This window comes from Protopterus annectens, chromosome 3.part1 (genome assembly GCF_019279795.1).
Source record: "Protopterus annectens isolate FY-2018-M chromosome 3.part1, PAN1.0, whole genome shotgun sequence".
In the NCBI taxonomy this organism is placed as follows: Eukaryota; Metazoa; Chordata; order Ceratodontiformes; family Protopteridae; genus Protopterus; species Protopterus annectens.
This window is the reverse complement of record NC_056732.1, coordinates 697,885,939-697,902,646: the sequence shown is the minus strand read 5'-3', so window position 1 is coordinate 697,902,646 and position 16,708 is coordinate 697,885,939. Positions and strand designations below refer to the sequence as shown.

The window sequence follows — 16,708 nt, the reverse complement described above, 5'->3', positions numbered from 1 at the left end:
GTGGTCATAAAATTAACAAAGAACTGAATTAAATTATAAAGAAAAATGTGTGTGTGTGTGTGTGTGTGTGTGTGTGTGTGTGTGTGTGTGTGTGTGTGTGCGCGTGTGTGTGTATGTGAGAGAGCATAGGCAAGAGCAGGCAATATAGAGAGACCCTTACAGAGACAGTGCTGACTGCAATAGGCAATCCATCAGCATGTATTTCTTAAAAAAAACTGAGGTCTGACACTCTTAATGTTAGGCATTATTGCCTGACTATTTTCATTAATTATTTACATCAATAAGAAATGTACAGCAAGAAACTGCAAACTAACAACATTTTTTAGTGGGGGAAGTTGAAATGCCTTCCATTCTATGGCTTTCCTTTTCCTTTTATTTGTTTACAACGACACATATGAGAATGTGTTCCCTCAACAAATTTCCTATTAATTGGTGTGTGCGTGTGCGTGTGTGTGTGTGTCTTTCTGAATGTGCTTTTTTGTGTGTGCGAGCCTGTCTATTTGTCAGAGTTTCTGAATGTGTTTATGTGTATTGACATTAAATATTTACACAACTTATATTTTGGAAATATAATTCTTCCTCCAGCAAAAAATGATATATATTATAGCAAGCTTGAAATATTAGTCAAATGAATTATTTTACATCAAAATACAAAAGCAATATATTAATATATACATATATATATATATATATATATATATATATATATATATACACACACACACACACACACACACACACACACACACACACAGACACACACACACACTAATTAAAAATACAAAACAATTTAAAAGATAGCTATTCTCTAAGGATAATACCTCCATGGTGTGTGTTACTGTGGAAATAACACTCTTCCAGGGGTGGAGAGGCTCTCCGCATGTGGAGTTAGGCCTCAGAACACCCTTGTGTAAGTGTTATTTCCACAACAATGTACACACTGTTGGGCATTACTGCTTGCAAAACAAACATCTCATTACTGGCCAGTGGTGTCTCTCTCTCCAGTGCTTCTGCCCCTACCCTACAGAAAAAGGCAACCACATAATGCAACACAATAAAGCTAAAGAAAAATCAGAAGGGAGGCACACAAAGTCCATACAAGCATGCAAAAAACAAGTCGCTGTGATTGTGGGGTGATAGTTGAAAATCTGGTGTTCCGCAGAGCATCTGTGCTACTAGACAGTGTCACATTTCTCTTCTTTTGACTCAATACAGGGGATAAAAGAAATTTACAGTTTATATAATGCATGTGGATTTAAGAATTCGGTTTATACAAGAGGGCAATTGCATTTCTTCCCTTATGACTTTGCCTCTTGCAATCATTTCAACATCCACATATAGTTATTTTACTGCAAAATATTACCTTAATAAGAACAAGCTGCATTAGACTATGTATATTACATGCATCCTATACAGTAGAACAACAAGACTGTCGCACAGAATATTAAGGAAGTAGGAACCATCTTTCCTTTGTTACATGTTCTATGGCAGTAGAACCAACCCAACAGTAAGTTAATGCATACTATTCAAGAAAGTAGCATCTTTTGCAGCAGATCCTCCCCAACGTAACTTGGTACAGTACCAGTACATACAGAATATGTCCACATGCCAGAGGGCTGGTAACTACATACTTCACTAGCAGTGAGGAAGGACTGAAAAGGCATGAGGCAGTTCTCCACAAAGAAAGATACAAACTATCAAACAATGGTAAAAACATCATCTACCTCACAAAGAAAGATACAAACTATCAAACAATGGTAAAAACATCATCTACCTTTAGTGTTTCATGTTCTTTCAGCTGCTGACTCTGTTTTCTTAGACTTCCCCTTTGTTCATTTTGCTCTAGTTGCTTGTTTTCATCCTTCACAGCTACACAACTCTCCATCTCCTCAGCTCGAACCTGCGTATTCTTGATGCAGGGAGCTTGATCCACCCCATTCTGATTTCGATTACAGTGAACAGCTAAGGCAAAACACAAATAAAAAACAAGTTACAAGGAAGAACTGCACTTGCCACTCGTTTGCTTATTTTTTTTTTCATCTTTTTCGCTATGAATGTTCTTTACCCATCTAAACATTTTTTCTCCTTTACACTATTTCCACAGTTCTCTTTACTACAGACCCCATGAGGTAATCAATACCTTCTCAGTAAAGAAGCACTTCTTTCAAAACATCACTTCCATGTCTAATTCACTTCATTAGACTTCAAAGCATGTTAACTTATACTTGAGCATATCCCAACACAAAACAGAAATATATTCCCTTGAATCCCACCTACTTTTACAACATATTCAAATGTCCATACACAAAATGAAAATATATTTGTCTTTTCAGTTTGGTCTACTACTATCATAACGTATACAATTTTCTGTCATGCTCCATTAAAAGTTAGAATATAAATGCACACAAACATATGCAATTAATTTCCATTATAGAAACTTCTGTCAAAACATCCATTTACAAAAACATGCATGTGCACTATATCAACACCAAGCAAAGAATAACAGGTAAGCCTTCAAATTCTAGGAAGACATGTATCTATCCATTTTCCATACCTGATTACATCCAAATCAATTGTTAAACAGAACAGCCAGTTCTCAAGCACAGAAAGGTAAAGCCCCAAATGCAACCCAAATGATGTAGGATCAGTAAGTTATACAGGCACTGGAGAAACCGAAAAGAGGATCGAGTGACTAACATTGGTTCACCTATCCCAGTGGAAGGAGGCAGCTGTTTGCTACCATGATTGACACTTAAAGGGGACACAGGTAAGTAGGCAAGCAACGGATAAGCCAGAGGATAGGAACCCACTAAACATTCTACACAGTATGGACCAGATTCCCAAAGAGTAGATCTGAGTGTAAGTCTACCCTGACTGCAAATGACTTGCTGTCAGTATAAGTGGCCTACTTTGGTGTAAGGCCTACATATAAACAGGCTTACACTAGGGACCAGATTCCAAAAGCCCAGCTCTCGGCCTGTTCTCAGTGTAAGTGGTCACTTACACTTAGAACAAGTATTTTGGAATTGGGACCTATAAAACAAGGACAAGAGCAAGCACAGACATATGCATGGATTAAGGGGATTGGTATGTTGGTGTCACATTCATCCAGGCTGCCAAAAGGATTAGTATAAGCAGAAACCCCTGATGGTTTCTTGGATGATGCCAACCACTGTAGTTTGCTGGGAGGTTAATGGTCAGTAGGAATGTTGAGAAAAATATCCACGAAAAAAAGAGCTGCAGGAGCCACAGCCAAGCATAGGACATGCTGCAACTCAGACAGAAAGCCAGTCTACTGAAGGACACATACCCCACATACTGGGCAAAGAACTTGGTTTATTAGTCAGTCTGAATTCATATCTTCAGCTATGGTCGCAAGCTGTTGGAGGTGACTATAGTCTTCACAGGGCTTCTGGGCTTATTCTCCATGACAAGGTGGGAGCTTGGTGATTTAGGATAGCCATGGAATACAGGCACTGCCCCTTCATTTTGAGATGAGTTAAATGAGGTGGTTCCACAATCTTATTAAAACCCTCTTGAGTGGCTCCTATCAGCACTGGTCTAGTCAATGTCCACTAGAAACAACCCCTGGGAAAATCCCAGGGTATGCTGGAGAAACTGTATCTTTCAGGTGGCCTGTAGACATTTACAGATCCTCCAAAATAAGCTAAAATTAGTGGCTTGGAAAGGACAGTTAGGTATACCCTGTTCAGTCTGCTATTGCTGCAATGTTGCTGAGAGACGCAGAGGAAAAATAAGTGAGTGGGTGCATTAATTCCATTTTCAGCACAATTATCGATAGATTCTTCTTTTTAAAGCTGTCAGGCATAAACGCAATGTTGTTTCTTAAATATCGTCTTCCCCTGGTACCATGATGCTGATTCTAAAATCTTGCACACGTTTATCAAAATGAAACTTGTTAACTATCTCAACATCACTTAAAAGCAACCCCGAAAACTGCTGGGTGAAATGTCAATCCTAGTTAGACATCTTTCTGTACCTCAACAAATGTGTCATCTTTCCCTTTTTATGTTTTATTCCCATTGTGTTCTGTCTCTTAGTTCCATGTACATTAAAATTTGCTTCCTTGCATTCCTATATTCTACAAGACACGCAAGTTACAAGATATTAACAACCTGTGTTCTATAATTATCCACATGCAATATGCCTTTCATTTCTGAAAATATGGCTCAATACAGCACAACTCTGAGCAAAAGATATGGTTGACCATGATGTAGGTAGTGTCGCAACAGACATGGTGCTGGTTAGCACTGCTTATAGAACAATGAGGTGAGACTGCCTGTCAGTGCCCTGAGAAGCAGATTCCAACAGATACTGCAGTAGAAGGCCTCACTGAAACACCCACAGCTCCCTGCACATGAACAGCCCTACTGCCTGTATGCAAGTAAACCCCATCCCAGCTTCCAGTACTTCTAAATCTGAAGCAGTTTCTGAGAGGCAGTAGGTGCCCTCAAAACAAAGGACTTATACATGGCATTAGCATGGGTAACCAAACTGTAGTCCTCACATTAGTATCACACTTCTTAGGCAATGAAGAGTTACATAAAGCCACTGAGATTGTATTGACTCTGGTAAAGCCAATCATACCTTGTTCAGTGTAATAAAACAGCAGCAGCTTTTTAGGTCCTGCAAATGGCTGAAACCTGTGCATGGCAGTTACTGAATGTAGCAGCAGTTCTCAGGCCTTGGGCTCACCATTCTCAGTACTTCACAGCTGCTATTCTCTGTTCAGCCTTGGCATCAGCTGAGTACTGCCTCTTAGTGATCAAGAATCAGGCACACTGCACTAAAAGCAAGTTTTCCACACAATCCAACAAGCCCCTGGCTCAGTGTTGTGTTTTTATTTCAAAATACATCTGGCCATCTGCCTGTATACTCCCAGCAGAAACACCTTGGCTGAGGACAATGTCAGGTGACGAATCTGAATGCAGTGTTACAGCTGTTAAAGAGTGACATGGGTGTTCTAGGGTGAACTCAGGGAGGATACAACCCTCCCATGGAGCAGAAAGGCAAACGCTTACATCATCTGGATTTTCAGTATGAACACAGACAGAGAAAGCAGCATCTCATGATCAGTTTGGCTTTTTGAGTTAAGCCAGAGGTGTCAGAAAAGGTACCTGAAAAGTTACCATAGTGATAACTGGCTTACAACAGATAATTCGTAGTGATGTCACTTTTTGATCCTTCAGTGTCAGCTCTTCCTAATATAATGAAGTAGAATTCACCAAGACTTGGCTTATTCACTTACTAATAGGGAACATGAACTGACATTAGACCATCGTGAGACAGGTTAGTTTTATCCTACTATTGATGTGTTGTTGCAATAGTAATTCTGCTCAGTATAAATGGGAACCACAGTTTTGCACCACTGAAGGCAAGTGGGACTGCATATAAATCATGTATAGTAGTCAGTTCTGCTGACCAAGTATCTTTTTAGACTAACTTGGAGAACATAAGCATCTTTTTAGTGAAGTAAAGGGGGTTCAAATGAAGAGATGATAAGTCAGCAAGCAAAGGACAGTAATATTGCTGAAACTGAATTCATTACTCAAGTCTTGGTGAGTACCTTCACGAGGTGGACCCTGTTTTTTTACAAATTCTCACTAAGAGGACACTGATATATAGACTGCATTTTATATAGCATATACCATAGACAGAAGCAGGTCAAAAATTTAAAAAGATAGATGGGTGCAGAAGACCCAGGATAGAAAAGTGCACTGGTACCAGGACTGGAAAATCTTCAAAATATGGAAACATTCCTACAATGGGGCCAAGCCAGGCTCAAGGGGAGGATGCCCCCCCCCCCCATTGTAGAAGAATGTAGCAGTCCACAAAAAGCACAAAAACTGATAGGCAAAGAAGAGCCATGAAGACGACAGACTGGACTATTGAGGATAAGAAAGAAATTATGTATTGTTACTATTATGCAAAAAGCCCAGGATTTCCAGCCACAAGATAAACAAAAAGATTAAGATAGAAATTAGAGGACAGAAAAATACTTCCACAAGAAAAACTGTCAGAAGCTTCAAATAAACATTTGTGTTCAGTAATACAGATGACTTGTGAAAAACATTATACAAACGAAGAAACTTTGATCTGTTTGGAAAAAAAATATGGACATGGGAAAGAAAGACAGATTTGATATGGTGCAATATTTATCTGAAGTCAAAAGCCAAATTAGTCAATAATAAAAAAGGAAGCCCCAAAGATATTCAAAGAGAAATACAGGCAAAGGCATCCAGATATGGAAAATTTCACAGTAAAAAATATTATCACAAAGAGGGAATGTAGAAAAGAAGATTAGAAAAGTAAAAGTTAAAAAAATAGAAGTTGATGTTAAGGAGTGCCTGCAAAGTGAAGGATTTGGTGTAGAAGGTCTAACACAGGTTACATCACAGCATGATGGAAGGAGTCCCCAAAGTAAGGAGAAACAGGAAGATCAGGAGACATCTGAAGAAGAAATATGGACATGGGAAAGAAAAACAGACTTAATATGGTGTAATATTTATGTAAAGGAGAATGCAAAGCTAGTCAATACAAAAAGAGCAGCACCAGAGATATTTGAAGAGAAATACAGACAAAGGAATCCGGACAATGAAAACTTTACAATACAAAAAAATAAGAAGACAAAGAGGAAAAGTAGAAAAGGAGATTAGTAATGGAGAAGTTAAAGAAACAGAAACTGACATTATGGAGTATCTACTAGGTGAAAGATTCAGTGTAGAAAATCTAACTCAGAAAACACCACAGCAGGATCGAGCAAGGGACATCTAAATTAAGGAGAAATCAGTGGAATGGGAAGCAACTGGTCAGTTGCCATACGAAGATATTTTGAAGCCTTCTACAGGAGACCAGTATACATGTTCACATGAAGCTGGACAGCAAGAGAAAGAACAGGAAACTGTGGCAACTCTGACATAGTCAATGTTGGGGAGTGATAGATCAGTGAGTTCCCATATGACAGAGCAATGGATGACAACAGGCTGAAATTGAAGAGAATGTGCTACATAAAGATGCTATAGAACCTTATACAGAATGCCTGCAGGAAATGGAGAACAAAAACGTGCCCTCTGTTTAGAAGTAAATAAGCTAAGAGAAGAATTGCTTGATTTAATTGAGATAGCTAGACTTATTAAGATCAATGAAAGAAACAGACTGCAGAAGGTCAATAAAACACAAAAAGTTAGAAGTTTGATAAAACAAATGAACACAGTAATTGGGGCTGTCCATAGAGATCCATGCGATATAACAGAAATAAACAGGATATATTACTGTGCAGCTAAACACAGGGTATTAAGGGAAAGGAAGGGGAGAAATCGAAAACCATCATGGAAGTATCGAACAGAGAAAACTATAAAGCAATTAAGACAAGAAGTGTCACTGTTAGTAGAGTACAGAGACGGGAACAGATCAACAAAAATACTTAAAAGATAGATGATAAAAGATAAGAGACAGATAAAAGCAACGCACCGCATTAGAACAGATCAGGCTCCATTATGCACTATTACAAACAATAAACTAAAAATCTCAGCACAGGCAGAAAAACTTAGAAGATATACAGATAAATACAAAGGAAAAGTACAAAATAAGTAATTTATTGATGACCCCAAAAAGTTTTATAGAGAACTGGTAAACAAAGCAAAAGGAATTGAAAGACCACCCAAAACAGAAGAAACAGATAACATTTTGGAGAAATATCTATGAAGATTCTGTGGAACATAACAAAGATGCTAAATGGATCGAAGAAGAAAGAGAGAATAAGAAGTTCAAATGTACAGGATATGAAATGGGATGAAGTAACAGCCAGAGAGATTGAAATAAAGTTAAGAAAAGCCTCCAATTTGAAAAACCCAGGCTCAGATGCAGTACCTAACTTCTGTCTAAAAGTATTAACATCTTTGTATGAAGATTTAGCCATGAGTAAAAACTATTCATATGCACACCCCGAACAGTCACCAGCCTAGTTAACAACAGAAAAAACAATGCTCCTACTTAAGAGCGAACCTGCAAGTTATCCTAAAAATTATACACCAATAGCTTGCCTTCCAACAACGTATAAACTACACATTGGAACTGATGCTGACAGAGTTTATAGTCATTTAGAAGAAAACTCAATCATGGCAATAGAACAAAAGGGTAATAAAAGAAAGTCATATGGAACAAAGGATCATTTGTTGTCAAAGTCATAACTGAGAACTGTAAAAAGGGGAAGAATCTAAGTATGGCACGGATTGAGTACAAAAAAAGCATTTGAAAGTAAAAAAGTGCTTAAAAATGTATAAGATACATCCTACAGTGATTGATTACATTACATCAACCAAGAAACAGTGGAAGACCACTTTGCGATTAAAACATGACAAAGAACAAATTATTATTCCAGCGATAAAAATTCAAAAGGGGATATTCCTGGGTGACTCCTTGTCACAGATGCTATTCTGTCTTGCCTTTAACTCATTAAGCTGTCTACTTAACACATTAGGCCATGGCTATAATATGGCTCCTAGAAAGCAACAAAGTGTAAAGACCTCTCATCTTCTTTTTGTGAATGAACTGTATAGTTCCTCAGATGAGGAAATGAAAGCACAACTGCAAGTGTTTAAAACTTTTTCAGATGATATAAGAATGTCATTTGGTGTTGATAAATGTGCAAAAGGAACCTTTAAAGCAGGAAACTGCATTACCAAGAAAACATCAGTTTGGGGCAGGAATGTAATAAAAAAGAACTTGAGCAAGATGGAGTGTATAAATATTTGGGATCAACAATAAAACATGAACAAATGCAAATAAAACTCAGTAAGGAATATTTTAGAAGGCTTAAATTAATACTAAAAACAGCACTGACATCTAGGAATAAAGTCCAAGCTATAAACCAATTTGCTCTTCCTGTCTTAACTTACGCCTTTGGAATAACTGATTGGCCCCAAAATGTGTTGGACAGATTAGGCAGGAAAACAAGAAGGATGCTTCATGCTCATCAAATGTTTTATAAAAATCATCAATACATACCAAGATTATATATTTTACATTCTGAAGGAGGTATGGGCCTCCTTGAAATTTATTACATGTACAGATCTGCAATAGTCAGACTGCACACATATCTGTTGACTTCACAAGACCCAAATGTAGTCAAAGTTCTTAAATATGAGGAGAAAAAGTCCAAGATGACTTCCTTGCTTAGTTTAGCAGAAGCATACTGGTGTCAAGCGGGAATGGAAATCAAACCAGAAGTAGATAAAAATCAGGCAGCAATTGAATGTGCCAAAAAAAAAAAAAGAAAGAAAGAATATAAGGTGAAGGATAAGATGAGATGCCAAAAAATGTGGAAAATGCATAAATATAGTTTTAAGTTTAGGAAACTTTTGGAGTAAACTTATGTTGATCAGAATCGAACACAGAAATGGTTAAGGAGAGGTGAATTTAAAACAAAAGATGAAAGTGAATATTGGCAGCCCAAGATACTGGACTACGAACACGTTGATTTACAAAGTCCACTGAATATATGGGAGAAACAAACAAATGTAGGTTTCGTAAAACAGAACTGGAAACAGTCGCACATCTTGTAGCTGGTTGTGATATACTAATGGCAGAAGGAATGTATACTGAAAGGCATAACAATGTGGCAAGACTTGCACTGGGGATTGTGCAAACATTATGGTACTGAAGTAGCCGAAAAACACTGGAAACATGAGCCGCAAAGCATCATAGAAAATTATGAATTTTATATCACATGGGATCGTCCACTACCAGCAGTTCAAAAAAATAGATGAGAGAAAACCAGATATAGTGGTCCACGACAAGAAGACAAAAGTAGCATTGATCATTGAAATCGCTACACCAGTGACTACAGTGTCTTACATACAGAGAGAGAGACACAAAGTCATAAAATATTGGGATTTGCAGACAGAAACAAGGGCAGTGTGGAAGAAGGACATCCAGACAATTCCAGTAGTAGTAGAGGCAACATATCTTACAAAAAAGAATTTAAAATCATATTTGGATATCTTACCAATACATGTAACTCCATACGAACTGCAGAAGGTGTCATTACTGGGCACATTTTGGGTGCTGCGAACAGCACTTCTGGCTAACATCAAAGACTGAAACAATACTAATTTCATGAACTTTAACCATACTTTGACTTGGGAATGGGGCTCATTCCTGTCATGGTATTAGAAACCCAAAAGATTTGGAGAAATTAAAAATGTAAATATATCATAGTTTGCCATTCTGTATATGTAACTAGAAAAAATGTTTCACTTGTATTTTGCTTAAAAAATAGCAAACATTGAATAAGATATCCGAAACTGAGTTTTTTTTTTCTTTTGTTGTTGTTGTTGTTTCTGGAATAAACTATAACCCCTGTATTTGAATGATCAGATTATTGCTAAATGTAAAGGTTGCACTGTTTGTCCTTATTTTTTAGACAGCTTAAGTGTATGCATTAATGTGCAATTTTTAGGGTAGTGGAGAACAGAAATTGCTATCAACAAGGGGTGGTTTATGGTTTGAAATGTGTGTGTGAAAAGGTTTTACACAGGACAAACTTCACAAGTTCGAAAGAGAATACAAGAGCATATCAGGGATATAAAACTGGAGTTTCTGTCAGTACAGTGGCTGTGCCAGTTCAGCAAGCATGTGAGAACAAGTGCAGGAATGCAATTAACCCAACCAGGGCCTAATGTACATGGCCTCAAACACCAACAGCATGCACATCTGACACCCACAAAATGTTGTTTGCTTGTACTAAGCTTCAAACTGACAATACAACTTACAAAATTTATGGTGTACAGTAGAATTTTATTGTTGAAGTCCTCATTTATGTTCTATATGGCCTAAGGTAACCTCATTTTGACTGATATGCCTGGTAAGACTACACTTAAATACAGGTATAGTTTACACGTTACCACATTATTTAATATGGTGCATTACCCAAGTAATTTTACTTAAAAAGCAGTTCTTGCTGGAGGCAGTGCAGCTAAATCCACATTAGGAAGTTCAAGCTAGCCTCACAATGGAGAAATGTAGTTCTTGATGAGCAAAGTTTGTGCACCTCAAAATGCAGTTTGGGAAACTGCTAGTTGATGATCCTCCATAGCAAGATAATGCTCTTACTTGCAGATTGGCTTTATACCACATAAATTCACAGTAGTTAAGGTAATTCTGAACCACCTCATGAATATTACTGAGTCTTCCTGTCTACACATTACACCTGTGGGTCTTGCTGCACTAAGAGGTTCTCTCAGTCTCATGCATGTACAGGAGCACATGTAAAGCTCACTGAGCATGTTGGGTGGTTAATGACCAAAAAAGAGATGTGCTGCAAGATATATGACTTTTGTAGCCAATGGATGCACTACAGATCAAATCTGCTGTCATAGTTAGGCAGGACGTACATAGTACACACATTTCATACCATCTTTCACCCCGTTATACAACTGTAATGTGCCAATAATTTTTGTGCTACATTATGGACACCCCAGAACAGGTCACATTATTGAGATGCCATCTGTTATTCAAAACATGTCTAAAACGTCAATGGGTGTGACTATGACAGGCCTGTTACAGTTTTCTGAAAATGACCATGGCTTCTAAAGGCACCAACTGTGGCATGGAACACTGGTGGTGCATCAAGGAGTCTAAAATCTTCCTCTATATGCTGCATAAAGGCCACTGGAAGTGCTTGACTAGGAACCCAAACTGGAAGCCTAGCACAGTCTTGCCTGAGCGGTGTTTGATGCCACGGCGTATCCTCCCTGGTGAAATATGTTGGGACCACTACAGTGCACTGCACAGGTGCCATCATGATCTTCTTTGCCTTTGGGAAGAAGAGGCCACATTAAGGGCACCTGAGATGTACTCTACATATCTGTATTTGCACTGTAACAAATGTGTTGTAAGCATGCTCTTGTTTTTTACAGCTCTGGAGGTCATACAGAAGAATATACTTCTGTATCAGATGAGAAAGGAAAGACATTCTAGGCACAGTACAGTCCGAGTCCTATATACCTACTATTGTTTGAAAACAGGACAGGTATAGAATGGCAGGTGATGACAGGCTCGCCATATTGTCTCAGCACTGTATTGCCTGATTAGTACTCCTTCCAACAACTTTCACGCCACAGATAAACATGTCCGGACTGCTTGCTACCTGTGCTCATCCTGTTCAGGTAGCACATCATAATATAGTGGCATTTCACATCTAACACTCATGCAGTTAATCAAATTGTTGCTTTATAATGCAGTACTTATATATTTGTATGATGTTGCTCATTGAATGTGTTCCCTATATTCATTATATTTATGGTATGCACATGTTTTCTTCTCTCTTTCTCTACCTCCCTTCCTTTGCTGACATCCATTCTTTTAACAATATGTTCTGTTTCTTACTGTTTCTCCCTATTTATTTTTCCTCTTTGTACAGTAGCTGCCACAGCAGTGCCAGTGGCGCATACAAAGTCTATGGTCTCCCAGTATTCCCAGCCATCTCCTGCATCTGTCCAAGCAGTAACCTGAGCTGTCTCCTTGGTGGATGCAGTGGAGGATAGCCAAGTGGCCACTTCTCCAGCCCCTTGTGGTGCTTTAGCAGCTGAGAATGCCACTGTCCCATCCAGTAATGCTGCCAGGGGTAATGGTGGGGGAAATGTTAGACAAGTGGCTGGAAGCTCACTCTGGAAGCCTGGAAAGGTTGCTCTTCCAGAAGGTAGTCACATCGCTGCCTGCCATCAACACCTTAGGCATGGCCCACCCTAACCCCTATCCTGGTGTTCCCTTTCCTTGTGTGTCAATGCCCTCCCTTGTTTGTTGACCAGTCCTTTCCATCACCACTTTCCTCTATTTGTTTGTATGTCTCTGAATCCACTGTCTTCCCCCCACCTTCAATTTGTCAGCATCTCCCATGTAAGTCTATGTCTTTGTTATATGTTTGTGGATTTGCCTCTGCTACTGCCCCTCAAACTCTTTCCATACATTCATCTTCCTTCCTTAAAAAAATGGGCACCCCCATAAAAAGTACCCTCTGTTTCTTCTTCTCCCCATATACATCCTTACATTCCAAATTTTCCTTATGAATTATGTTCTCCTAACAGACAACTTTTTTTCCTACTATCCTATACTCCTATTTCAATCTATGATTTAGTCATTACAGTGGCCTCTTTAAAACAGTGTGGCAATTTTCCCCCATCTTCTTGAGCCTTAGACTGTCTGCACATGCTGAGGCCTCCTCTCTTCTCATCAAGATTTCTCATCTGGATCTTAACCATAGCTGCAAGTTCTTCTCTTTCACCACAGGTCCTGTTCCTGGTACAAGCAGGTCTACTAATTAGATGTGACCAAAGCTGTTGAGTTTTTACCTTCATAAATAAGCTTTGGGTCACATCATAAGCTGTACCTATGGGAGTAAGTTTGTGGTCACACTAGGCATTTCCCACAAGGGGTTAATGATAACTTTCTAGTTCAAGTCCCTGTATTCCTCCCTCAACGGCTGAGGGTTGGCATAATGGTCAAGGTATTTATCTCGCAAACACGAGGTACAGGGTTTGATTACTACCATTAAGGAAAATTGTCTAGGCTTAAAATGGCACACAAGGGCAACGAGTTTAGTGCTTACCTATGAACCTTTATCATAACTCGCTGTTAACAGCTAACCCAATCTAGCACCCAAAAAACACTATTAATAATATGCCAGCCCTAATACAACTGGTTAGACAGCTATGGCTAAAGCAATCACTCTATGAAAGATGGAAGCAAAGTCACCATTTTTATGCATGCACGCTTAAACTAATCAGTAAACTATAACAATAAACTTTTAAACCTGCATATTAAAACACTTTATTTAAAATAAATAAAATTCAACAACATACTCTGAAAGTTGAATGTACAAGCAAATAACACTTGCAGAAAGAAAAACATAAAATTTTGTAAACAGACAACTGAAAATTAGAAAACCAGCTATGAGCTATGCTGACCTGCTACTACCACTAGCTGAAGATTTGCTGAAATCTATCTACCTTTGACTTCTAAGTGAATTTAGCTGCTGTACAGGACTTACAAACAATGCATTCGAGTCAAAAACTCTTTGTCCAAAAAGACCACAGGATTCTCCAGAAGGTAGGGACTAACAACTGTTCTCAACAGTTGCATTATGAATTTAAAATAGTTCCAGATTCTGAGTTTCCCATTCATCTTTCTCATTCTCTTTCACAGTCACACAGTTCTACAGGAAGTGCAGTCCATTTTTGGCAAGAACCTTTGAAAGGAAATGATACGTTTAGGGGAACTATGAATATGGTACTTACGTATTATCGCAACCAGATTTCCGTGGTTGCGAAATTTGGAAAATTCAAGTGAAACGAGGGCATGAAACAGTGTAACATGTTCTTCAAGGTCCTTATTACTGATGAAAAAGTTTGGATTACCTTCAGGACAAACAATTTATAAAATCCTCTGCCTGATTTGTGTGCATTACAGACTCACGCTTGAAAAGTCATGGCTGCTATCGTACTGAGAAATGGAATGTGTAAGTACAGATTGCTCCAGGTTGTAAAAAAGGGTGTAAGAGCCAGTGTTAAAATCCGTCCCTATATTATGTGGCTAAAATTTCATAAACCTGATTTATTAATAGCAAAATGAAGAGCCCAAATGATGAAAGATGTTACAATGACCTTCTGTTGTTTCCTGGAGTTAGTATTTACCAGGCTTTTTTTTTTTTTTTTGCTGTTACTTACTGACAGCAGTAGTCGTCCATGAGTCAGAACCGTTACTTTTTGTGAAGTCTGGCATAACTTGTGGTCTGCGTTTATTTAGTAATATATCACATTTTTTAAATGTAACCAGCACAATATAATACGGGCACTTTGTTAAACTTGCTGTTACACCTGTTTTGTAGTCCTGTAGAATTCAGCGTGTACTATGCCAGCCCTGACAATTAAAGCGTGCATCTGTACAGCACGTAAATTAGGAAGAGGATTTATAAACTTTCTGCTCTTCCTGAAGGTAACCCACACTTTTCCGTCAGCAGTAAAGACTTTCAATAACACTTTACAGTGTTGCATGGCTTTGTTTCAGTTGAAGCATGCTATTTTCTCAACCACGAAAATCTGGTTGCGATAATACGTAAGTACCAAAAAGAATACTCTATATCAATGTGCACGTGTCAAGAGTTCAATACTCTAAAACCTTTTCTTATACAGCTCACACATACATACATACTGCATCATTTATTGGAAACAAAAATTACAGACTTTGTACAATATTTACATTTTTTCTGCAAAACAACTACATCTAACTCAGCAAGTGCAGCTTTTCAATTTTTCACATTTTACTACATCTTTACTTAACAAAAAAATGTGCAACCTGTTTCAGGTACCACAGAACTAGACAAGAGATTTTATATGCTTGCACAAGAGTACTACTGATGGGGTCATAAGCCCCTAATACAGGCTGAAGGGAGGATTTCCTCTGGTCATATGGGACCAAACAAATGATGCATGCTGTTTAAAAAAAATTTCAATGTACAAGTTCATAGCATTTGGAAACTGTGTTCTTCTTCTTCTTCTTCTTCTTCTTTCGGCTGCTCCCGTTAGGGGTCACCACAGCAGATCAACTGTTTCCATTTCTTCCTGCCCTCTGCATCTTGCTCTGTCACACCAACCACCTGCATGTCCTCCCTCACCACATCCATAAACCTTATCTTAGGCCTTCCTCTTTTCCTGTTACCTGGCAGCTTCATCTTTAGCATCTTTTTCCCAAAATACTCTGCATCCCTCCTCAGCACATGTCCAAACCAACGTAATCTTGCCTCTCTGGCTTTGTCTCCAAACCTTCCAACCTGGGCTGACCCTCTAATATACTTATTCCTAATCCTGTCCATCCTCGTCACACCCAGTGCAAATCTTAACATCTTCAACTCTGCCACGTCAAGCTCTGACTCCTGCCTTTTCGTCAGTACCACTGTCTCCAATCCATATAACATAACTGGTCTCACTACCCTCTTGTAGACCTTCCCTTTCACTCTTACTGGTACTAGTCTGTCACAAATCACTCCTGACACTCTTCTCTACCCACTCCATCCTGCCTGTACTCTCTTCTTCACCTCTCTTCCACACTCACCATTACTCTGAACTGTTGATCCCAAGTACTTAAACGCATCCACCTTCGCCACCTCTACTCCCTGCATCCTCACCATTCCTCTATCCTCCCTCTCATTCACACACATATATTCTGTCTTAGTCCTGCTGACCTTCATTCCTCTTCTCTCTAGAGCATATCTCCACCTCTCCAGGATCTCCTCTACCTGTTCCCTACTCTCACTACAAATCACAATGTCATCTGCGAACATCATAGTCCACGGGGACTCCTGTCTGATCTCGTCTGTCAACCTGTCAATCACCAATGTAAATAAGAAAGGGCTCAGAGCTGATCCTTGATGTAATCCCACCTCCACCTTAAACGCATCCATCACTACCACTGCAGACCTCACCACTGTCACACTACCCTCGTACACATCCTGTATCACTCTTACATACTTCTCTGACACTCCCGCCTTCCTCATACAATACCACAACTCCTCTTCTAGGCATCCTGTCATATGCTTTCTCTAAATCCACAAAGACACAATGCAACTCCTTTTGACCTTCTCTGTACTTCTCCATCAACACTCTCAAAGCAAACATCGCATCTGTAGTGCTCT

At 38.8% G+C, this 16,708-nt stretch overlaps 1 protein-coding gene across 1 annotated transcript in view; it reads right to left on the bottom strand.

Moving 5' to 3' along the window:
* Positions 1-16,708, bottom strand: part of SAMD12 (sterile alpha motif domain containing 12) — a 1,029,366-nt gene that overhangs the window by 652,048 nt on the left and 360,610 nt on the right. Inside the window, exon 2 of the mRNA XM_044067058.1 lies at positions 1,775-1,962. Within this exon, the coding sequence (XP_043922993.1) occupies positions 1,775-1,962 (188 nt within the window). The remainder of the gene's footprint in view (positions 1-1,774; positions 1,963-16,708) is intronic.